Source organism: Botryllus schlosseri, chromosome 5 (assembly GCF_051294905.1).
Source record: "Botryllus schlosseri isolate E-star chromosome 5, Bs_hap1, whole genome shotgun sequence".
NCBI lineage: Eukaryota > Metazoa > Chordata > Ascidiacea > Stolidobranchia > Styelidae > Botryllus > Botryllus schlosseri.
In genome coordinates, this window is record NC_137240.1 from 10,093,324 (window position 1) to 10,114,095 (window position 20,772).

General features: G+C 40.2%; 2 protein-coding genes and 1 long non-coding RNA gene across 5 annotated transcripts in view; 1 reads left to right on the top strand and 2 right to left on the bottom strand.

Annotated features, from left to right (window-relative positions):
- The window catches only part of LOC145439693 (microfibril-associated glycoprotein 4-like), a 62,309-nt gene that overhangs the window by 12,265 nt on the left and 29,272 nt on the right, over nt 1–20,772 (bottom strand). For 2 of the 3 annotated variants that reach the window (XM_080317247.1, XM_080317245.1), the window contains exons 5-6: nt 20,370–20,469; nt 19,422–19,947 (exon numbers count right to left, since the gene is read on the bottom strand). The exons of the other annotated variant lie outside the window; for it this stretch is intronic. In XM_080317247.1, coding sequence (XP_080173373.1) covers nt 19,626–19,947; nt 20,370–20,469 — 422 coding nt within the window. In that variant the 3' untranslated portion in view covers nt 19,422–19,625. Of the gene's footprint in view, nt 1–19,421; nt 19,948–20,369; nt 20,470–20,772 lie in introns of those variants that run through there. 3 annotated transcript variants of the gene reach the window in all.
- Nucleotides 1–20,772, top strand: part of LOC145439715 (uncharacterized) — a 129,356-nt gene that overhangs the window by 8,014 nt on the left and 100,570 nt on the right. The gene's annotated exons all lie outside the window — the stretch shown is intronic.
- On the bottom strand, nt 2,430–15,341 carry LOC145439692 (microfibril-associated glycoprotein 4-like). The gene is made up of 6 exons (XM_080317244.1): nt 14,432–15,341; nt 14,133–14,219; nt 13,915–14,063; nt 12,961–13,057; nt 12,290–12,389; nt 2,430–2,858 (listed from the first exon to the last, which is right to left on the bottom strand). The coding sequence occupies exons 1-6, from the start codon at nt 14,784–14,786 to the stop codon at nt 2,537–2,539; spliced, it is 1,110 nt and encodes a 369-aa protein (XP_080173370.1). The 5' UTR covers nt 14,787–15,341; the 3' UTR covers nt 2,430–2,536.

Consider the following 20,772-nt stretch of genomic DNA (forward strand, 5'->3'; position numbering starts at 1 on the left):
CCGTAAAATCCCGAGGTCCCCTACATGAAACCCAGCAAAGTGAAGTAATTAAGTTCCAGCCTCGATCATCCCCGCATTATATACATTATATAAAGGTCTATCTCAGTGATTCCCAAGTGCGGCCCCCAGATAGCCTTCTTGCGGCCCCCAAAATATATTAAGAAATCGATTTATGACAAAAAATAAAATTTGTATTCATAAAATACTCTTGTTTGGCTTGGCCTCTGAATTGCAGGCAAGTTGTGAGTAGAGACTGCTAACATTACGTCACTGCTGTTTCAATGCAATGTGCCCTAACTTTCCAGTTGAACGAACAGTAGCTATAGATATAAATAGGTATTGATAACTTTCAAAATCGGAGGAAAATCCTGAAAAAATGGTAAATTTTTCCCACTTCGTGGTCGCTTGACTAAAAAAGAAAAAGAGGCTCAACTCCCGGAAAATACAGTTTTTCTTTCACACTAACAGGTGGTTGACTGAAAAAAAGGTCAACTTTCCGGTCCAGCTCCCGAAATAGCCACCGTAGCGTTCCTGCAGTGCTGACTTAATGTATATCAGTCGAATTGGGCCCTATATGTAACCAAAATCCTCAAAAAAGAAGACATTTGGGCGTCCTCCGAGGACACTTTAAAAAAAATAAAAAAAGAGGACAAATCATCTTAAAAGAGGACGTATGGTAACCCTATGATGACTAGATGTGCAACACGTGACTCACGGTTGAATACGACGAGATGCATACTGCTTAGCCGGCTAAAAGCAGCATAATTGGTAGTCCTATATAGTCAGGGCCGTAACTGCCGCACCCCAAACCCCCCAATTGAGGGGGCCGAGCTGGAAAGGGGCCCAAAATTATTTCCTGAATTAGCATAAATTATAGAGTATTTTTGGAAAAAAAAACTTTTTCAAACATTTTTCGCGCTATGCGTGATTTCAATTCGCCACATATCTTGATTATTGGGTACTCTTCCCCAAGAAAAAATACGCAAGATTTATAGAAATGTGCATATCAGCGTTGGCCATGACCGCACCACAACGCAGCAAGACATATAAAGTTTTAGTCCATGTAACATGTGACTCCAAGAAGTGTGTCAGAACGATCGGCAGCGAGAAAGCCTTGGCCGTAAAGGACTGTTTTATGCTGACCAAAAACTTCGAAATACTAAAAAATTCGTTATATATGCAAAATACATATAAGTTTAATTGTCCATATACGCGCCTAAATGACTGGCGCCGAATGTCCTTGTCTTGGCAATCTTAACATCACAAGACAAATACCATCCCGCAGGAAAGAAAATTATATGCCAGTTAAGAAATACCAATCTGAAATCGTGTGATCTTTCAGTTTAGTAGGTTTGGGCAATTCTACATTTTTTGATATAGCAGACAGGAGGAGGTCACGAAATAACATCATGTAAAGAAGTCATACCTAGGGGTCCGCCCGCCCGAAGATGCTTAATTTTACGGGGTCTGCAGTTTCAAAGACACCTCTCACTTAGCTCTACCGGCAAATCATGCAATTCCCGATCTTATTCACCAATTTTATCATGAATTATCGAAATATTCGCACGTCGCGCTGTCTCACTAAACAGTACAACTTTAATTTCGTGGCAAAAGCGAACAACGTGATGCGGGGTCAGTTTATCACCCTATATGGGAGCCCGGGGTCCTGAAGAAGTGCTGTTACGTTCCTGCCAACGGGTATACCCCCGAAGATGTTTAATTACTATTGAGGGGGCCTATACCTTTTCAAACTTACCTCACTCAGCTCTACCGGTAAATCAGATTACGTGAACAGAGACGGGATGAAAATTGATAGCAATACATGCAATTCCCGATCATATTGACCGATTCAGTCATGAAACTAAAGAAATTTCTCACGCTTCGCGCGTTTAGGCGCGAAAAGCTGATTCACTCAGCGGACACCCAATGCAGCAGATAATAGCGGTAAACAGTGTACAGTTTTGAAATCTCGCCAGGGCAATAAAACTACTCCGAAATAGCCATGATGACTGTTTGGGTCCGTTTCATAGCCGTAGTATTCGTGCGGCCCCGACCGTACTCTGAAATTCTAAATTTGGCCCTCACACCGAAAAAGTTTGGGAACCACTGGTCTATCTAGTCTAGCTCTGTCCTCGTTCAGGCTAAGAGCACCATCGCCGAGGTGATGGAAGTATCCATCGAAAAGAGAGAGCATTGAAGATTTCAATTGTAAATTAAATTTCCCCTGAAAATACTGCTTTCGAGAATGTCCTGATGTCGGTGTCGTTCCGATTAAGGACGTTCTTTATCAGCGTTGCAGAGCGTCTTCCTTTTTTCGTTCTCCTTTCATCTTCAAAGGTTATTGACTTCTTGACACTGGACCGACTGCGACTGCGAATAAGCCTACGCGTAATTCCACCTAGTCAATGAGCACGGAACCGGCAGACCAATTATATTATTATTATTTATTCATTCAAAGCAAATTTGCGCTGATCCTTGAAACAGACCGTGGCCATACCAACCTTGTAAGCCTAGCCTGCCAAGTTAGTATAGTAATTCAACTTGTGGTCCTTATTTTCATTTCAACCAATTTAAGTGAATAGTGTTGACCTTGCCAACTGGACCAGTTGACACCATCGGCGTACGACTTGTGCTGTCCTCCTTTGTGATAGAGTCCATTTAAGTTTGACGAATGGCAATTCTGGTACCACCATGCGCCCTTGAACTTCTCCGCACAATTACCGCTCCCCGTATCAACATCATGGTCTTTGGTGGAAAATTTCAATCCATTATGTGGAGATAAGCTGTCTCCCGCCGTTCCAGAATATCCATCTATTTCCAGAGTGTAGTCTTTCCAAGGTCCCCCGATATCAAATTGCCTGTCACGAAATAATAGTATCTGGGACTGATCATTTTGACCCCGCAGTAAAATATATAGGCCTGCTCAACGGGACAAAACGATAATATAGGTGGATTGAATTTGTTGTTGTTGTTGTTGTTTATTCAGTGTCTGTGGTGCCTCAGCATCACTGGTCAATGTTGCTCATTTTACACCAGGCTGATATTCTTTATTATAATCCCGAAGATGCCAACTTACAGCATGCCCAGTGCCCACTTTCGTTCTAGGCTTTTGTAAGACAGCGTATATCAAGAACGGTTGACACTGTGGGTATGTGCTCTTGCTTCGACTCATTGTTGCAGCATGCAGTGGAACGTATGGGCAGGCCTACGCTGCTCGGCACAACTGTGATTTGAAAAATTATGCATAAGCCTATACACAATAAATGATTTCTGTGTTTGTTTTTTTTATCATCATCATTGGTTTATTAGCAATTTTATCAGTTCAATACACCACAAAAAATGCGATACAATGAAAAGACAGGAAGATGTCGAAGCGACAAGGAGTAGTCTATAGTGTTCATATATTTAGCCATGTTTCAAGACTAAACTGTAAAAGTTGCTTTCTTGATGGTTTGGTATTAAATACGACAATACATATGATGGCTTCGCATCATATATTGATGCTCGTCTCCGAAACTATTCTGCCGAAATAAGCAATTCAGAACATTTTGCCGCCATTAACGTCAACAGTGATCTTAAAAATCTACACACCTCACGGTTTATTACAAATCTTAAATTTAATCATGCGATGTCTGCGAATCAATGTGTAGAGCAGGGGTCGGCAGACCCATACACTGTAAAAAATAAACTGGTTGGGTAACATGTTTCGTCCTGGTACCTCTTATTACAGGTCCGTCATGTAAAACCAGATGACAGGTTCAGTTTCACTTGTTGCCTAACATGTTTCTTCCTGACATGTAATCTATAGGCACGCGAGATCAGACTTGGACAATTTGAAAATTTTCAGCGTTTCCAAATTAGATTAGAATTAGAATTAGAGCTCCACAGCTTTTTTTGAAATTAAATTAGAATTAGAATTAGAGCTCCACAGCTTTTTCCAAATTAGATTAGAATTATATTTAAAGCTACACATTTTTTTCCGAATTAGATTAGAATTAGAATTACTGAATTCGCAAAAACTAGGAAATTAAATGAAATTGTGATTGATTAATAAATACAGCATAAACCAAGTTCATTTCAAATCACATTGCATTCACATATCATGGAGAATGGTTAGTGTCTGTACATCAAGCTTGGCTCGTTTTGCACGATAACAGGGGTCACCAACACGCGGCTCGCGAGGTCACATTTTGCGCCGATCTGATTTGTCATTTCGGAAGAATGCGAAATAAAGTATTTACACATGCTGAAGCAATCATCCTCTTTTTCTGGTGTAGTTGAGGGCATGAAAGTAAATAAGCCTGTATTAACTATCTCATTTTCTTTGATGTCGTTGTGTTTGTGATCGAAACTATAGCATGTTGTTCGCAGACTACAAGCTATTATGCCAGCATGGCTATTATTCGTCACAATAACTACCATGACTGTACGGTGTAAGCATAGTGTCCTATATGGTGTCGACACAGGCGAATCTCACGCCTCAGTGAAATTGTATCACGTCACAATTTCCATTTGGCTACAGGCAATTTGACGGTCATTTTTGACCGGCTTGCCGAGCATTAAATTTGGTAAAACAGGTATCAATCGAAAGCTGACTCTGCACTGATTACGAAAATATAAATTTTATTCCGCTCGTGACCCTGGAACTCCCACAATCAGCCTCGAATTTTTCGTTGTTATGGAGATTGGCATTGGGACGCAACAATGCTGAACAATGCTGTCTGGCTATTTTTCTCTTGAGCTACTCTCTCGTTTCGCCAGACAGCATTGTTGCGTCCCAATGCCAATCTTCATAACAATGAAAAATTCGAGGCTGATTGTGGGAGTTCCAGGGCCACGAGCGGGATAAAATTTATATTTTCGTAATCAGTGCAGAGTCAGCTTTCGATTGATATCTGTTTTACCAAATTTAATGCTCGGCAAGCCGGTCAAAAATGACCGTCAAATTGCCTGTAGCCAAATGGAAATTGTGACGTGATACAATTTCACTGAGGCGTTCGATTTGCCTGTGTCGACACCATATAGGACACTATGGTGTAAGCCAGGGGCGGGCAACTTCTCCAGTCGGCGGGCCGGATATAGGAAAATTAAATACTTGGCGGGCCTGATTGCTAAACCGATACATTATTCGCCGATTTATCGACATATACAAGGAATAAATCGCATTTCATGAATGTATTTTAACGACCTCAATGTCACTTCAAAGCCATTTCTCGCCGATAATGACGAAGGCAATGTGGATTTGAGTATAGCATTGCCATACTAGCACCGCCATGTCTGCTTCTCTCTGATCAATTACCACACGGCCCAATCCTTAATTAGGATTTCAAGGCGTTCGATAAGCCTGGTACCCCAAATTTACCAAAATATCAATTCATTAGGGTTGAGTAGGTGACGATATAGCGTCGTTGTTCAACTGTGTGGCCTATTTTATCTCGATATTGAATTCATGCGGCCCGCGTCCTCTACGAAATTTGAAAAGTGGCCCGCGACCCGTTTTGAGTTGGCAACCCCTGCCATAAGCGGTGTCTTGCAAAAGCCTAGAAGTGTGCCGTGCTACAAGTCGGCGGTAATGGAATCAAAAATAAGAACTATCAGCCTGGTGAAATGACCATTGCAGTCTACAGACACCATGATTACCACAAACGACATTGGGTATTTAATAAGATACAGTCACTAAAATCTGACGTATAGTAAGCAAGTAGTTGGGAATGTCGGCAGACTGTGGCCGCGGGCATGTAAGACGGAAAACTGTCCACGGGCCGGACTAAATCCCTTCGCGGGCCGTATGTTGCCCGCCCCTGGTGTAAGCAATGCAATGGCAGCTTGGCACTGCATTTCCTTGCGTGAGAGGGATATTCTCGCTACAAGATACCAAGGTAAAAGATGCATTTTCAGGCAAACCATAAATTAGAGAATAGGGACATTTCACAAATTAGACTAGAATTAGAACTAGAGCATAAGTACATTTCACAAATTAGATTAGAATTAGAATTAGAGCATACAAACATTTCACAAATTAGATTAGAATTAGATTACTGGCATTTCGCTCTAATTTAGTGAAATTAGACAACTAGAATTATCTTGTTGTCCAAGTCTGCGCGAGATGATTTTTCATGGCTCGCCAAATGATTTGACGAACACGACATAATATAACCATATTTTTTTGCAAAACATTTCATTAAAGTTTTCAAAATCGAAAAAGTTGAAATTATCTGATAAATCAACATAATACAGAGTCATTTTGGGGCAGATTTTAGTTATCCTGAACATTTTTTCGCACCCCGCGCGGTTTACCATGACCCTTGATTTTGGAATATATATACGGCAACCTGATATTGTATAAAACCGTTTGGATGCTTTAGTCTAGGAGCATGCACTGTGCAGACTGTGGGACCGGGAATATTCATATGAACCAGCATTTTGGCGCTGGGCATTTTCACCCTAGGAGGCACACGTTTCGGCAACAAGCGATTCCGTAGGCTGTGTGCTTGGCCGAAATGATTTGCGGTGATAAGACATTGAAATATAATAACCGCCGCATGTTAGCCAAAACGTTCGACATTGATACGTCCACTGTCCAGGTACCGAAATGACCGGTACGAATAGTCCAGCTCCCGCAGCTTGAGCCACACGTCTCAAATGAGATCCACAGAGAAAAATAATGAGTCCCGTGTCGAAATGCGAATTTGGAATTGTGTTCGTCTCACGAAATGATATATTGTTTTAGTTTCGTTTGATACGTGTAAGCGATTCCGATTTATCTGGAGCAACGACAATAACCTTTACCGCTATACCGCGATCTTTATAGCGTTGCAGACAAATCTAGTGTCAGACCAATTTAATTGTGACATCAAACCGACTTGCATGATACCGGGGTTGGCCCATTTTTATCATCAGGCCATCTCATCATAACATCTTTGGTGGGCCTGTCACTTATTGGCTATGGTACCGAACACAGTAGACTTGGAAACGATCAAGGCAACCACAGGAGATCGATTATTACGCGACTAAATTTGAATGATGCACATATTACGCAGGGGAAATGTGGTACCGATGAGACACATGGGACTCAAAATGCTTAAAATAATTACTATGATAATCCCATTATTACACTCCGCGAATTTCTTTACAAATGCATACTGCTGGCGGAATATTTCATCACATGCAAATAACTTTGTCCAGCACTAGCTATGGGGTCCATGACAGATGTTTTTTTTGTTTTGTTTTAGGGTGTGTAAAATATATTTCGACCGACTTGATCAATTTTTTGTGTAGTCTTCGACACGAACAAAACAGCTATCATTTGTAATGTAAAGTGTATGGCTTGTATCAGGCTATAAAACGACACATATAAATTTTATTTAATCTCAATCTTCAGTGGACTTTTTTCAATTCAATTGCAAAATTTACAACGTGGGGGACGCTGATAATATAGCCAAATCAAGCAAAATCGTTGAACTAACTAATCATGCTACCACAGAAACACGCCTACATATAGGAGAGGCTTATATCATGGTGACCTGCGGTGAGAGGTGGTCAAAGTAGTCAAGAAAGCTACTCAAGTAGCGACGAAAAAATCTACTCAAGTACGAGTAGAAGTACTTCTTCCATAAGCCACCTAAAACTACTTGAAGTAGAAGTAGAATTGACTGACTTTAAATCTACTTAAGTAAGTAAGTAGTTTTGAAAACAGTCTTAATTCGTTCGGCTGAACAGTCAAAGCTGCAAATTGAGCTATGCGGAATGTGCAGAGAGCTTTGTTCGTACTGATGCATCCCGGAGGTATCAATTTTCGACAGAATAAACATTTTTTCGCATCATGGGATGCAAATTATAGTATTGATATGAAAATGCGATACTAACCCTTTGTTTACTATGACCCCATATTAGAGAATATCATGGCATGGCTCCCTACCCCATATTATAACCTCCCAAGTTTAGGCGAAGAGCAATACGGAAAAGTTGTATCGGATATGGTGTCAACACTTTGCGCGATTAGTATACGTTGATAACAAATATTGTGGATCGCAAAATTTATATTTAGTGTAGCTTTATTTTCGGACAATAGAGGCATTACTAGATTAGCTTTCGTGCTTCAACATGTATGTTCTGCAGACCAAAGAACAGAAAGTAATTAGAACTCAAAGTATGATACTCGGAATTGAAAGTGAAAAACAAATACCACTTCTAAAAAGCGGAAAATATATTTCATATCTTTAGTCCATAAAGCTTCAAAGGTGATCTGCTAAAACAGGTGTAACGTTAAAAAAGCCGGATTTTCCAGATTAGCAGGACAAGTCATGGGCTGCTAGATTACGATATGATAGGTAATTGCTAGATGGCGAAACGGTAGTTTCAAACGTTGGTGGGCCATATTTGCTGTGATGAAATATTTGATATGGGTGCCAATGCGGTGTGAGCGGAACCAAGCGATCCTGTACCTAAATTATATTCACTGATACTTTCGTGAAAACATACTTGTCACTCCAAGACTACTGTGCGCGAAGCGCAACAAAATTTCTGGGCTTTACCTGACTTTTAAGTATATTAAGTGAGTGTACTCCGTGAAAACAGCCCCGAAATTCCCTAGGCTACCTTCCGTATTGGGGATTAAACTACTTCTACTTGACAAACTGAAAATAGCGAAAAGTGAGTAAGTAGATCACAAAATATTGCGAAGTAGAAGTAGAGAAAATCGGATCTACTTGAGTAAGTACCAGAAGTAGAAGAAAACTACTTGAGTACTTCGAAAAAGTAGAAGAACTTCGTTACTGACCACCTCTTCCTGCGGTATTTTATCGCTATAACGAGCTATTTCGAAGTCAAAATGTCGATTTGCGGGCAATATGTATGTACCCTCAAATGTGTAAGTTCGAGCCTACATCAAAACATCATTTTCTGCCAGCATTTGAGGTAATATTTACTCTATGTTTCTAAGGTAGTGACCAAACATTCTTTTTTGACTTGCTGTAGGTTAGATTATATAGTGCACTATATAGTGCACAAGAAGAAAGGTATGCCCCTGCACCCACCTGGTGGGAACCGATGATACGTTCGAGCAACAAATTTTGAATGTTCATAAATATTTTTTGAAAAGGCGGATATTCATGTGTATTTCCGCGGTATGTAGAGCTTGCATCTAAGTGTTGAGCCAACAAAAGATTTGTCGTTATAGGATGAACATTTGGGGGCCAGAGATCATTTTGTAATTTTTGATCCATCGGTACCACATATCCTCTACATTAGGTGGTAGGTCTAGTGCGGTAGCGACCAAAATTCATACCCTTCGCAACCAATACCGTAAGAATCACGGACGTAAGTTACGTCACGTAACCGATGCCGTTGCCAGCTGCAGATGTGTGATTTCTCGCTTGAAACGCTACATATGACAAAATTAAATATGGTTTGCACGCCAGTTGATAATATTTTACAATTTTTGATATTTGGCAGGCTTTATACGAAAGGTCCCTGGTGTAGAGGTTGTAGAATGTAGGATGAGCATGAGCAATTTAAGATTCAGGGCGGATTATGTCATAGTTTTGAAAGTAAATGTAGAAATTAGTACGGGATAATGCGAAATCCGCGTTAAGATATCGTACCGCAATAGAATATATACTTTACCCAAAACCTAGCGTGTCTTACGGAATATGGTAACTTCGATCCAAGTAACCTGATTACTATATTGAATTCCTTGTGTTCGAATTGTGTTAATGGACGGGAAATAACGACCATGACGCATTTTACAAACTATGGCGTTTGCTCTAGTTTGCATTAGAATACAAAACGAACAGATGAGTGATTACTGCTTATAGAAGTGGTTCACAACATTTAGACCTTGCGGCACCCTGTCGAGGGGATAAATTGTTCGCAACACCCCAGCACTGGATCAACTTCATGAAATTTCAGCATTTCGAAGAGCGGTATAAAATAGCGCCGAATAAATTGTTAAGTATAACCCATCTCAAATCGTATTTATACCGTATACTTCCGTGTAACATTTGTGCAAGGTATAACTGAGAGTTCATATTTATGTATTGATCCCAATATGTAAAGCTCTGATAAAATTGTTAGGTTACCTAATTGAAGCCTGCTCACCAAATTTGGTTCAACTCCAACCAGTAGCCGCATTGCTACAGAAGAAAGTTTTTTATTTATTATATGAAAATAAATGAAAAAAATTTCAGAATTTTCTGGCATGGCAGATGGCACCACTAAACCTCCAAAATCAGACCGTATTACGAAATTATTCATGAAAGCGGATGGTAATCGCAGTACAGGGAAACCAATCGTTGTCTATTGTGTTGCAACGATGTATATCCGGTTTGTGTTACGACGAATTAAGGGGCCTCTTAACTAATTTTCCATCGTAACGTAGAGACGCCAGTAGTCAGTCTTCAGCACCTTTCGAATCAAGTAGCGCAACGTGGCAAGATAGCGCAGTGGTATAATCCGCGGTTGCAACACCAATGGGATGCAGGTGCGAGTCCGACCGAGGTCAACTTCAGAATTCCTACCTAATGGTGTTGGAGTTTCATCGAGGCTCCTCCTCGCCACCTGCGTCCACATAAGCGGTGTCTTACGAAAAGCCTGGAGGTGTGCCGTGCTACCAGCAGAGGTGGTCGATAACGAAGTACTTCTACGTTTTTAAAGTACTCAAGTAGCTTTCCGCTACTTCGGTACTTACTCAAGTAGATATAATTTCCCGCTACTTCTACCTTCACTTCATTATATTTTGTGCTCTACTTACTTACTTTTCGCTATTTTCAGTTTGTCAAGTAGAAGTAGTTTAATCTTTCAATCAGACAGATGAACTGAGGAATTTCGGGGCTGTTTTCACGGAATACAAACATTTAATTTTCATAAAAGTTGAGTAGAGCCCAGAATTTTCGTCGCGCTTCGCGCACATTAGACCAATATTATTTCACGAACGTATCGGCGAATATAATTTAGGGAGCGGATTGCGCGAATCCGTTCACACCGCACTGCCGCCCATATGAAATATTTCATCACAGTATATATGACCCATCATATCGTTTGAAACTACCATTTCTCAATCTAGCATTTACCTATCATAACGTAATCTAGCAACCCATGGCGTGTCCTAATCTGGAAGAGTGGACTCTGACTTTTATTTAGCTTTAGACCTGTTTTAAACTTTCTAGACAAAAGACTTGAAATATATATGTTCCGCTTTTTTGAAATAGTATTTATATTTCTCTTTCAATTGCAAGTATCATGCTTTGAGTTCTAATTAGCTTCAGTTCTTTTGTCTGGAGAACATACATGTTGAAGTATATAAAAGCAAGTGTAACAATGCTCATATTTCCCGAAAATAAAGCTACACCATATGGTCTTTTTACGATCAGCCATATTTTTATTAACGTTTACTAATCGCGCAAAGTGTGAACACCGCATCCGACACAGCTTTTCAGTATTGCTCTTCGACTAATACTACGGGCCTTATAATATGGGGGAGGGCGCATACCATGATAGTTTTCTAAATCGGGGTGTGCGAGCAAACGGAGGCTTAGCTTAGCATCGCATTTCCATATCAATGTTATCATTTTCATTCCATGATGCGGACGAATGCTTATGATGTCAAAAATTTATATCCTTGGATGCATCAATATGAATCAAGGTCTGCACCTTTCGCATAGCTCAGATTGCAGCTTTTGACGGTCCATTCTAATGAAATACGATCTTTTTCACAACTACTTACTTACTTGAGTAGATTTAAAGTCAGTCAATTCTACTTCTACTTCAAGTAGTTTCAAGCTGCTTTTAAAAGAAGTACTTCTACTCGTATTTTTTCGTCGCTACTTCTAGCTTTACTTGAGTAGCTTTCTTGACTACTTTGACCCCCTCTGGCTACTAGTCGACGGATACCAAATCCAAATATCCAGAATATCGGCCTGGTGCAAATGACCATTGCAGTCGACAAACGCAAGGAATACCCCAAAACGGGCATACAAACGTAGCGCAACGTTAATCGATGGCAAATACATTTAATCCGCATCCAACGGGGCCAATCTGAGCAAAGTAATAAGTCATCAGTCTTGGAAGAAATCGTTATCTCAAGGCGCCTCCTAATCAGAACTACCTCCATATCTTGGTTATAGTATTACAGATTTACGTTTTGTAATGGATATTTTCTGACTTTAGATTCTTCGCGAATGCATGTGCCGTCTGTAACCAATGTGTTTTAGCAGGGATTTCTAGACATCCTTGGTGCTTTAAATAGAAATGATCTTAAATACAATGCTCATGTAGGCAACGCTACACTTACGAATATTCTGCAAACTTTTTCACTCCGTCCCAATCCTCCATGTCTATTCGCAATTGGAAATTGGTGGCCGTTCGTAGTATATTGTACATGTTGTCCAACCCTGTTCAAATTTATTTCCTTCAATGCCATAAATCCTTATACGAGGACACTAAAGTCCCGATGCTTGAAATAAAAAATCAGGAAAATTCATAATAATGTGCAAAATGGATAGCCTAATTTATTTGGAATGGGACTTATCATATCATAATTCAGATCTGGACCATGCAGACAATAGCATGTGCAAGGTAAGTTATTGTCCCGACGTGACTTTGAGTTCAAAAAAGGCCTAAATTGAAGGCTAAGAGAAAGACGGCAAGGACGAAATTCAAAAGATGATTTCATCACATGCGATCCAAGATCACTGGCAGTCAAATAAAATGTATTTCACCGTTTTTCTTCGTCATACATTTTAACTTAATTTTGCATTATTGCCGATCTAATTTTGTCAATTAATTGTGTCTATACTAGATTTGTTCGATAGCTTTCGATGGTGACGTCATCGGTCTAGTGAACCATCGCGTGTACATGGTAAGTGCCCATCCAATTCGCTGCAAATCGAAATGTTCGAGATGCGGTTTCACCCCACGGGAACTATAACTCACTCAGAGCAAATTTGATGCGATATCACTTACCTATCCAAAACTCCCCCGCGGCATCTCCAAATCCAACGACGTACTCGGTATGATTTCGAAAAAAATCCACACTTCCGTCCATGCGTCTTTGTATCACCTAATTAATTTGAGTCTATAACAGGTGGCCCTTTAGGTGCCAATTTACTACTTTCGAATGATCTCTCATCTCATGTTTAAACGAAACTTCGGGATTGTTTAATTCCGAATTTATTTCTTGGTCAAACACATCAAAAATTGGTCAATGTATTGTATAGTTATGATTGGTATACTTAACGTCATAAATATCTACTCAAGTATAGGTATAAGTAGCGATGTCTAATTACGTAAGACAGTGATTATTCATGGTCTAGTTTTGCCTAAAAACTGTTGAGTACAAGTAGTCTAAAATCATAATCATCACCTTGATTACTTCGAACCAGGGATATCTAGAAACTAGAAGTTTCTAGATATCCCTGCTTCGAACAATGTAGAAGTACTCCGTTACAGACCACCTCTGAAATCGGAATACAACCGTACATATATCGCTCTCTAGCGGATATTAATAGAGCCACCAGAGGTGAGCGTGAGCATGGATTGGAATTTTAACCAACGGAATTCTAAAACTTAGACCAGTGGTCACCAACCTGGGGGGGTGCGCCCCCCTTGGGCGGCGTGAAAGTATCTGAAGGCGGCGCGAAGAAGCGGTCAACTGAAAAAAAATTTGCGCCCTGCGCGATTTACCTCCAATTCGCGCGTGTTTTTCTAGATATAAACCGAATTTCATTTTTCTAATTCTCTCATCAACAGTCATAACATTCCACGCCATCAAACAATCTGCTGAGGTTACTAGCATCCCGGGTGGATTTTGTGATATGACGTAAGGGGGCGCGAAATTTTTCACCATCATTAAGGGGGGCGTGTCTATAAAAAGGTTGGGAACCACTGACTTAGACAATATGAACACTTCATACTTACTGTCCATTCTCCACCATCCGTACTAAGATCACATGCCGCTTCGAATTTAGCTGGCACATAAATTTCGAAGACACCTCGACTTTCGTTGCCAGACTTGTACGAATTTGGGTCAACTTTGCTGCAATCTGTCATTCTTCTGTGCCGCGATTCTGTAGTATGTAATGTAAACAAACAAACAAACATAGTTTTGTATACATTCAGTGTTTGAAGCTGCTTACCGTCCCGCAATATCTCAATCTCTCTGGAATTGCGGTCGACAGTTTCCTTCAGGTCAATGTAGCTCTGCATTGCCTCAGTAATACCATCTAACATATACGACGGCAATCAGTTCCTGATTATCACATGAGAAGTGGGCGTCTGTCTTGTCAACTGCCGCACAAATAGGCCTACACACACAGATAATCAAAAAATATCTGAAGCAATTAAGCGTTACCTGATGATCCTATTCTCGATATTATAAGATGCCATACATTGATATTTAAAGAAGAAACCGGACGAACCATGGTAATCACGATACCTTGAATATTAGCTTGAAACACTCGCTCCAACTCGTCATGATCGATGGTAGCGTCCTGTCCTCTATCTCCTTTATCCCCTTTGGGACCAGCTTTACCACGCCGCTCCAGAACGGATTGTGTCACGCCATTTCCGTGATTACCGCACTGGAGGTGCATAGCATTAACGCTTGAGCAAAATCCATTCACGTCATCCGGATGACAGCAAATAATATCAATGTCCAAAGATAAGATTGTGATTACGGTGATTAAGTCAAATGCGAGAGTCATGCTATAATGATAACGGTTATGCGAAACATCAGACTCGTCTAGAAAACGAGAGCAAGCGACATGAAAATAAATGGCTGTAAACGACATATTGAAGCCTACTACCGACAAGCATGGCCTAACGGCAGTTATCCACCATGCATTGTAGGTCCTACGGCCTAAATTACTAGGATTCTAGTCACTGCTTACGCGTTTGAGAGAAAGGCACGAGTGGCGCATATGAACTTTAACGTGTATGCTGGTATACCAACAGTATTCTAGTGTTATTACCAGTGTTGGGAACAAGTCATTACCTTCGAGTCACGAGTCAATTCGAGTCATTGCACATTTTGACTCGAGTCAAGTCAAGTCAATCGATTTTCGAAGGTGTCTCGAGTCAAGTCAAGTCACTCGATTTTTGGAGGTGACTCGAGTCAAGTCGAGTCAAGTCAAGTCAAGTCACGAGTCAAGTCACAATTCAAGTCAAGTTGCCTTTTCGGAATATGAGGCATGATTACATCATTGAATGATGTCTGAAATACATATTGAGTGGTCATTTATTCTGAACCGATGAACGGATATAGACCTAAATATACACGCAAGAAGGAGCCGTATCGCTCACATATTCGTAGCACTGTTAAACTACGTAAGTAATTGCATGCCCTCAGTTTATAGTTACCAGCCATAATAGAGAATAGAGAACCGAATTGATGCAATACATGCCCCTTTACAAATTGATATGATACAATTCGAGCCTACGCCAATGGTTGAGGACTATATAAACTATATTCTAATTCTATTTTATTAAAACAAGAGGTTTGGAACAGAGAACAGAAATAGTCATTTTGCTATTAAATTTCTTTATAGTTTACGACAACGTAAGCTGTAAGCTTCGATCACTTCGTTCGCGATCAATTTATTTGTGAGAGAGCAATGGAGGCGTTTCGCGAACAATCCGAACATATGGAAGACACAGTGATATTTATCGACACCGATTACTTGATGACTTGAAAGTGACTCGTGAATTTGGCTCCGAGTCACGAGTCAATCCACATTTCTGATACGCCGAGTCAAGTCAAGTCAAGTCATTTTAGCAAGGGGACTCGAGTCAAGTCAAGCCATACGAAAACAGTGACTCGAGTCTGACTCGAGTCAAGTCATGACTCGAGTCATCCCAACACTGGTTATTACTATTCCGGACAACTTGCAGTATAGCTGAGACGAACGTCTTGAGTGAGTTCTTGACTAGCAGTTCAACACACGACATTCTCCTTTTCCATATATAAGGTACGGATAAATCTAACAACAGGTTTTGTATCACACCCTGAGTTAATATACGATACACATTGGGTTATTTGAAGAGCTTCTTGGAGGTACAGAACTTCAATATACAATTAAATAGTATATTCATATTGAAATGAACCCGAATATTTTCGGCTGACACTCGTCAGGGGTAATCGTCAGCAACTAGAAGAGAATTGGAAAGAACATTGTATATCAACAATCGTATCACAAAATATGACGTCACCAGCATGAAATTTCGAATGAGAGAGCGTTCAATGTACTATTTTTAGGTGATACACGAACTCCTTTTGTTGACAGAGTTTTGGTTGATGTATTTTGATAAAAGTTGATTCCAAGGCACACAAATGGAATAATTATCGAGACGACCGATTTCGAATCGTAGGTCGAGGCCGTTCACAATTCCATTTGTGTGCCTTGGAATCAACTTTTATCAAAATACATCAACCAAAACTCTGTCAACAAAAGGAGTTCGTGTATCACCTAAAAATAGTACATTGAACGCTCTCTCATTCGAAATTTCATGCTGGTGACGTCATATTTTGTGATACGATTGTTGATATACAATGTTCTTTCCAATTCTCTACTAGTTGCTGACGATTACCCCTGACGAGTGTCAGCCGAAAATATTCGGGTTCATTTCAATATGAATATACTATTTAATTGTACATTGGGTTATATATACTATGTACGAATAGAAATCACGTGATGTGGCATTGTTGTTGCATAGCGGATAGGAGAGAGGGAGCGAAGCGCTGCAGTTGCAAGGAGTGGATAATTTCAGTACTTGAAAAAATCATCTATCACCATCCGTCTCGAATCAATACATTCGTATTCGCTTCAGATTCCAGAACACCAGAACTTGAATCAATGTCCCCAGCGCCAGCCACGACATACCTTTTGAGCAACTAGTTTGGGCTCTTGTTGAAATTGAGTCCAAGAAAGTAATTCCATCAAGGACGTTGAAGAGACAGGGCTATTACTGTCTCGCTTCGTACAACTGACTGAGGAACTTTAATATTAATGTTTCCTTTAAATGACGGGTGAGATTACGCATTTGTAATTGTACATGCTACGCATTTCCTGAATATGCTGCCTTGCCAATGCTTATCAATTTGCCGATTAGGATTACGTAAGATTTGGTACTGCGTGGACTGGGGTATATACAAGTGTTGAGTAAGCATTAGAAGGGTTTACCACTCCGAAAATGGTTGACAAACACTTACCAATATCCATTTGCTCTCTGTCGACTTCTCCAACTCAGCAGATACCAGATTTCGCTAGTGCGGAGATAATATTCAAGATCCATAGAGCTTCTCGATGATATTGAATTCACAAACAGAGCATTACTCGAAATAGCAGTATCACATGTAGGGTTGCATTTAAAACGAACGGCGTTTTAAAACACTTTGTTTTAAACTGTGTTTTAAACAAATGCCTTTTTAAAAAATTTAGCATTTAGCATTTCGCGAGATGTAAAGATTGTTGTTAATCAATATTCTATCGTAAGCATGAATCACTGTCTACCATGCTGACGATGCGCTTGACGTAATACTGATTGACGTTAAATCTGAGGTAGGCTATATCTGCCGAATAACGGGAATCCTTCATCATCGATATATTTCATCGTTAGAAAGCTCAGACGCAAGCAATGTGTTATTCATCACATAGGCTTGTTTTTTTCGATTCGAAAGTCATTTGATTTCAGTAGGTCTATCGAAAGGTATTTTGATGACTTCATAGTTTTCTTAATGCAGGAAATAAAGTAGACTAGAGTGATAAGCGTATCCAGCTGCGTACGGAACTATTCCTGTCATGCCGCTGAGCCCACAATAATCTTTACAGGATTGCTTACTCGACAGGAACTTTGACGGGTAAAGTTTGTAGTCATATGCGGTAGGCTATACTGCAAATGAATATGTATAATTCATGCGTCTCTTACCCACTACTGAATAAATTCTGTATTGCTAACAAATCAACTCTTAAACTCAGTGAATTCGCCTAAACAACTGACCAACACACGCCTCTCCATTTTTATTACTTTTCAGCGCATTCGTGTTCCTGTACTTTGAATTGGGATTGCAATCCTCATTTTGAGATATTTTATCAGTGTTTTTGGCATATGTGGATTGTGGAAGGATGATTGATACGTAACCGGTCAATACCGAGAACGGCATTACCGATAATAATGCTATTACCGCGAAATGGACACTACCGAGAATTGAAGTTAGAGTTGTGAGTTTGGGTAATTAGGGCTATAGGGTTGGTAGTTACGATTTGCGTCTTATTAGTAAGGCTGGGCAGAATCGAATAGCTGAGTGATTCTATTCTGAATCACGTTCGCGTTCACACAGAGCCTTTCAAAAGGGCTCGCGTTTACGCGAATCTGAACCTTTCAGGGGTCGCGCCATCCCTACTCGACTCCTTCATATCGAACTTCGTGCCTCAAAATATCGCGGCTCCCGACTCCGACTCGCGACTCAGAATTAACCTCCTTATCCTTGGTCTCATAGGGGCTAAACTCTAATTTTCCTTAAGTATGCGTGATCGATGACGTCACAAAGAGGTGATGTCATTATACGTCAGAATTGACAAATGAGCGGGATCGCAAGTGTTCAATATCACCAACTAGCTGTCGCTTGGATAAGGTAATAAAAAATACGATATTATCGTAAAGGCGCGTAGCCAGCCAGCCACCTGGTGTATTGATTGAATTACATTTCAAATTTACGAAGATAGCATGAATTTATTAGGGTTGAGTACGCGCAAATTGCACAATCGTCAATACGCGCGTCTACAATCAGGAGATTTCAATCACTTCGTCTCGAGAAAAAACAATAATCATCTTCAGCGACAGCTAATGAACTAAATAAAGTAACAAAATTATTTTCACAAATGCGAAGTCTGTTCAGTAGTAACACTAATTTCAGAGGAGTCAGAACTTTCGATGTCAAGACTTGCCACACATCTTCTGATCGCTGTGTTTTAGTATTACCACAAATCAAAATAAATGACGTCACCTGATTCTGTTCACAGTGGTAAATATTTCAATCAATTCCGTCTATTTTCAAAGTCTTGAGGCAGTATGACATCACAATCACAACAGACGCGATAGTTCCGGCCGGCGCATCAGACATCATATTTCTACACAGCACATCAAAATCGCACAATTCACTAGCTAATCAAGCACTTACAAGCCTAACGGGATTCTGTATATGTCTTATACAGGGGCCTACGTAGGCCCCGCTTATACCCCACACATTCCTGGGTATGCCCGGCATACCTGAGTTCAGCTTGGTCTGCAGATGCAGAGGTAGAGTAATCTTAAAATGATCTTGAAAGAATTGATGTACCCTCGCCTGTGACATCCCGGAGTCAATTAGTATATCACTGACCCTGAACATACATGCAATTTCGCGTGTCTAATCAACATAAAGCGGGATCTTATATTGCTGCATCGGAACCTTTTATTCTTGTTGAGCACGAAAGACAAAGACGTTTAGACGTCATACAGACGTGATAGCTTCCCATGTGATATCGGCGGCCGTACTCTAATCATAATTAAATGAATTCAATTATTCCAATAAAAGATTATTTCTGTTTCCAAACAACAAATAACATATTTACATACGTTCGTTAGTAAGCATTTCAGTTTGATGGCCTGATTTTCATTTCCACAAATTTAAGAGAATAGTGATATCCCTTCCACGATCGCCAATTTATGCCATCAGCGTAGGATTCATGCGCCCCGCCATGATAGTAGTGGCCGTTTAAGTTGGCGCTGTGGCAGGACCTGTACCACCATCCTCCTTTATATGACACTGCGCAGTTTCCACCGTTAGTGTCCACATCGTAATCACGGGTGGAGAATTTGCCTTTGTTGTGCGGACTCAGCGAATCGGTCGCCGTCCCTGAGTATCCAGACACGTCTAAGATGTAATCTTCCCGAGCCCCACCGATATCGAATCGCCTGGAAAGTGAACATCATTTATCATTCTTACGGACATCTGGCAATATCTTGTGACACGTGTATGTATATAATATATGGACATTGGACAAGTAAAAACACCCATAAACCGCATTAGTTCGAAAAAGACATGGTCTGCTGACCTGAGGTGGTCAGTAAAGAATTATACATTTTGGAGTCCAAGTGCCCATAAAATACAACACGGTGTGATATGTGTCGAAGAATCGAAGACATCCAAGAAACATGTAACTGAGTTTCGAAACAAATAGTAGAAGTTATCTCTCCTTCTTCACTACAATTTATTGGTCTTCGACTCATTCGATCCTTCCATTTCTGGACGTAACTCAATTAACAAAGTGTGCGGCTTATGGTCCGGGCATTGACTTCACGTGTATCATTCCTAAAACTACAATGATGATACTTACGAATACTTCGCAAACTTTTTAGTGCCTTCCCAATCTTCCATGTCAATTCTCAATTGGAAATTGTCGGCTGACAGCAGTATGATGTGCAAATTTTCCAGTCCTGGAATATACACGCATGCATTGCATATTTATCAGAATTGAATAACAAAGCAACATGGTCCCAACCAATAACAATATGGTCCTAGACACATCGAGATTTATTAGTGTTGTCGAAGAGAAAAATTAGTTGTGTGCAGAGGAGTAGGTCTACTCCTTCTTTTCTGAGTTCTAAAGCGGTTATCTCTACTTGCAACATTTACTCGAATAACTTTAATTTTCAGTAACTTCTATACTTCACCATATTTTCTGACTCGCATACTTACGTTTCGCAATCTATACTTTATCAAGTAGACGTATAGTGTTA

Bases quoted from the DNA above. Each gene is read 5' to 3' on its own strand.
- LOC145439692 (XM_080317244.1), bottom strand. From the start codon at position 14,786: ATGTCGTTTACAGCCATTTATTTTCATGTCGCTTGCTCTCGTTTTCTA. The intron at 14,220-14,431 runs GTATCGTGATTA...CGTATATGTTAG, and splicing joins GTTTCAAGCTAATATTCAAG to ATGGTATTACTGAGGCAATG. The intron at 12,390-12,960 runs GTAAGTGATATC...AAATTTGAACAG, and splicing joins CGCGGGGGAGTTTTGGATAG to GGTTGGACAACATGTACAAT.